The sequence below is a fragment of the Myotis davidii genome, unplaced genomic scaffold (genome assembly GCF_000327345.1).
Source record: "Myotis davidii unplaced genomic scaffold, ASM32734v1 scaffold4, whole genome shotgun sequence".
Taxonomy (NCBI): domain Eukaryota; kingdom Metazoa; phylum Chordata; class Mammalia; order Chiroptera; family Vespertilionidae; genus Myotis; species Myotis davidii.
This window is the reverse complement of record NW_006294707.1, coordinates 291,487-293,462: the sequence shown is the minus strand read 5'-3', so window position 1 is coordinate 293,462 and position 1,976 is coordinate 291,487. Positions and strand designations below refer to the sequence as shown.

The following is a 1,976-nucleotide window of genomic DNA, read 5'->3' as shown; positions in this document are numbered from 1 at the left end:
GGAGAGGGAAAAAGAAAAAGAAACATCAATGATGAGAGAGAATCATTGATCAGCTGCCTCCTGTCCTGGGGCCCCGCCCCTGGGGATCAAGCCCCCAACCTGGGCATGTGTCCTGACTGGGAATCGAACCGTGACCTCCTGGTTCATAGGTCGACGCTCAGCCACTGAGCCACGCCGGCCGGCCACGTGGCCACGTTTCTATCCTCCACCTTGCTCTGCTCCAGCCAGGCCTGCGCCTGTGCCCCACCGCCCTGCCCTGCGTTAGGCCCACTTTCTTGCCTCTCAGCCTCGGCTCGGGCCTCTCTTCCTCTTCTACATCCTCCTCAGCCCTTGGTGCCCAGCTAGAGGCTGGCTCCTCCCCAAAGCCCGCTCCGCAGCTTTATCCCCACTCATTCTTTCGTTCCTTCAGTGTGTGCACGGAGGGCCCTCTGTGCCGGGCAGTGAGCAAAAGAGACAACCCCTGTGCTCTTGGCACTTACACCCCCATGAGGCAACAGCCAATGACTAATCTCTGCCTGACAGGAGGGCGTGCTGGGCGGGAGTCAGCCAGGCAGGGCACCTTAGAGGGAGAGTGTGGGAAGGCCCGGGGGTGAGCTCTGGACAGTGGGCAGGGTGCCCGGGCAGAGCAGGCTGCTGGCACGAAGGTCGTGAATAGGAAGTGGCTGCTGTGGCTGGAAGAGGTGGAGGAGGCGTGAGCGGCGGGGCCTGGGGTCAGAGAGGTGGTAGGCTGTCGCCTGGCCGCCTGGGCACTGAGGCATGGCTTTTCCCCCGGGCGAGAGGGGCCGCTGCAGGGTTTTGAGCAGAGGAGGGAAGTGACCTAGATGTCCGGTGGACCCCTGGCTGCTGTGGGCACAGATGAAGGCCTAGGGCAGACGCAGACGGTGGTCAGGGGCCAGCGCAGCCTCCAGCATCAGTGACCGCAGTTACAGCCCCACCGGCGGGTGCAGGGCTGGCTCTGGCTCCCCAGCCTCAGTCTGGTTCGGGCGTGTCTGGGGGCCCATCTGTGCCCCATCCCTGTCCCTGCGGCACAGGACAGAGGACTCGGGGCCTCCCCAGGGCTGCTGAGAGCCGGGCCCAGTGGCTGAGGCTGCCCCCCCCGTCTAACCACCCACCCCCAGAAATCCTTCTACAACCTGATGACGAGCGACAAGAAGTCCGAGCGCTTCTTCAAGGTGCTGCACGACCGCATGAAGCGGGCGCAGCAGGAGACCAAGTCCACGGTGGCCGTCAACATGAGCGACCTGGGCAGCCAGCCCCGCGAGGACCGGGAGCCAGCAGACCCCACTGCCAAAGGTCAGGGTGGGGGCCAGGGTCACGGAGGGGTGCCAGCTGGTGGGGTCAGAGGGCTCAGGGGGAGGGAACACCCTATTTGTAGGTCCGAGAGGTTTGTGTGATGTGCTAAAGGTTGTTCAGACTGCAGCTATATTCATTCACATCGCCTTCATCATGTCTTAATTTAAGAAGTAAATGCTAGGTTTGTATTAACATTTATGTTACTTTGAAACAAAGGCTACACAAAAGTAATTTTAATAATTTAAATTCCTCTGGTTGCCTAAAAAGCTAATTTAAATTTGCCAACAATTTTTTAAATGAGTAATATTAACAATTTAAAATAAATATTAGAAAACTACAGCAACTTCTTTAGAGGGAGACCGGGGACCCTGCGGCAGGAGGAGCAGTCCCCTGGCCTCCCCCGCCCCCCAGCCATGCCACACCCCCTCACCTGTGCTCTGCGGCTGGTGGCCCTCAGCCCTGCAGCAGCAGGAGCAGTCCCCCTGCCCCCCTCTCACCTGCCCTCTAGCCATGCCACACCACACCCCCTCACCTGTGCTCTGCAGAACTTCCTGCGCTGTCAGAACAACAAGACCAACTACAACCTGGTGTGCGAGACGCTGCAGTTCCTGGACATCATGTGCGGCAGCACCACGGGCGGCCTGGGGCTGCTGGGGCTCTACATCAACGAGGACAACGTGGGG

General features: G+C 60.0%; 1 protein-coding gene across 1 annotated transcript in view; it reads left to right on the top strand.

Moving 5' to 3' along the window:
- The window catches only part of ITPR3 (inositol 1,4,5-trisphosphate receptor type 3), a 120,267-nt gene that overhangs the window by 108,728 nt on the left and 9,563 nt on the right, over positions 1 to 1,976 (top strand). The window contains 2 exon segments of the mRNA XM_015567459.1: positions 1,119 to 1,371; positions 1,768 to 1,970. Coding sequence (XP_015422945.1) covers positions 1,119 to 1,371; positions 1,768 to 1,970 — 456 coding nt within the window.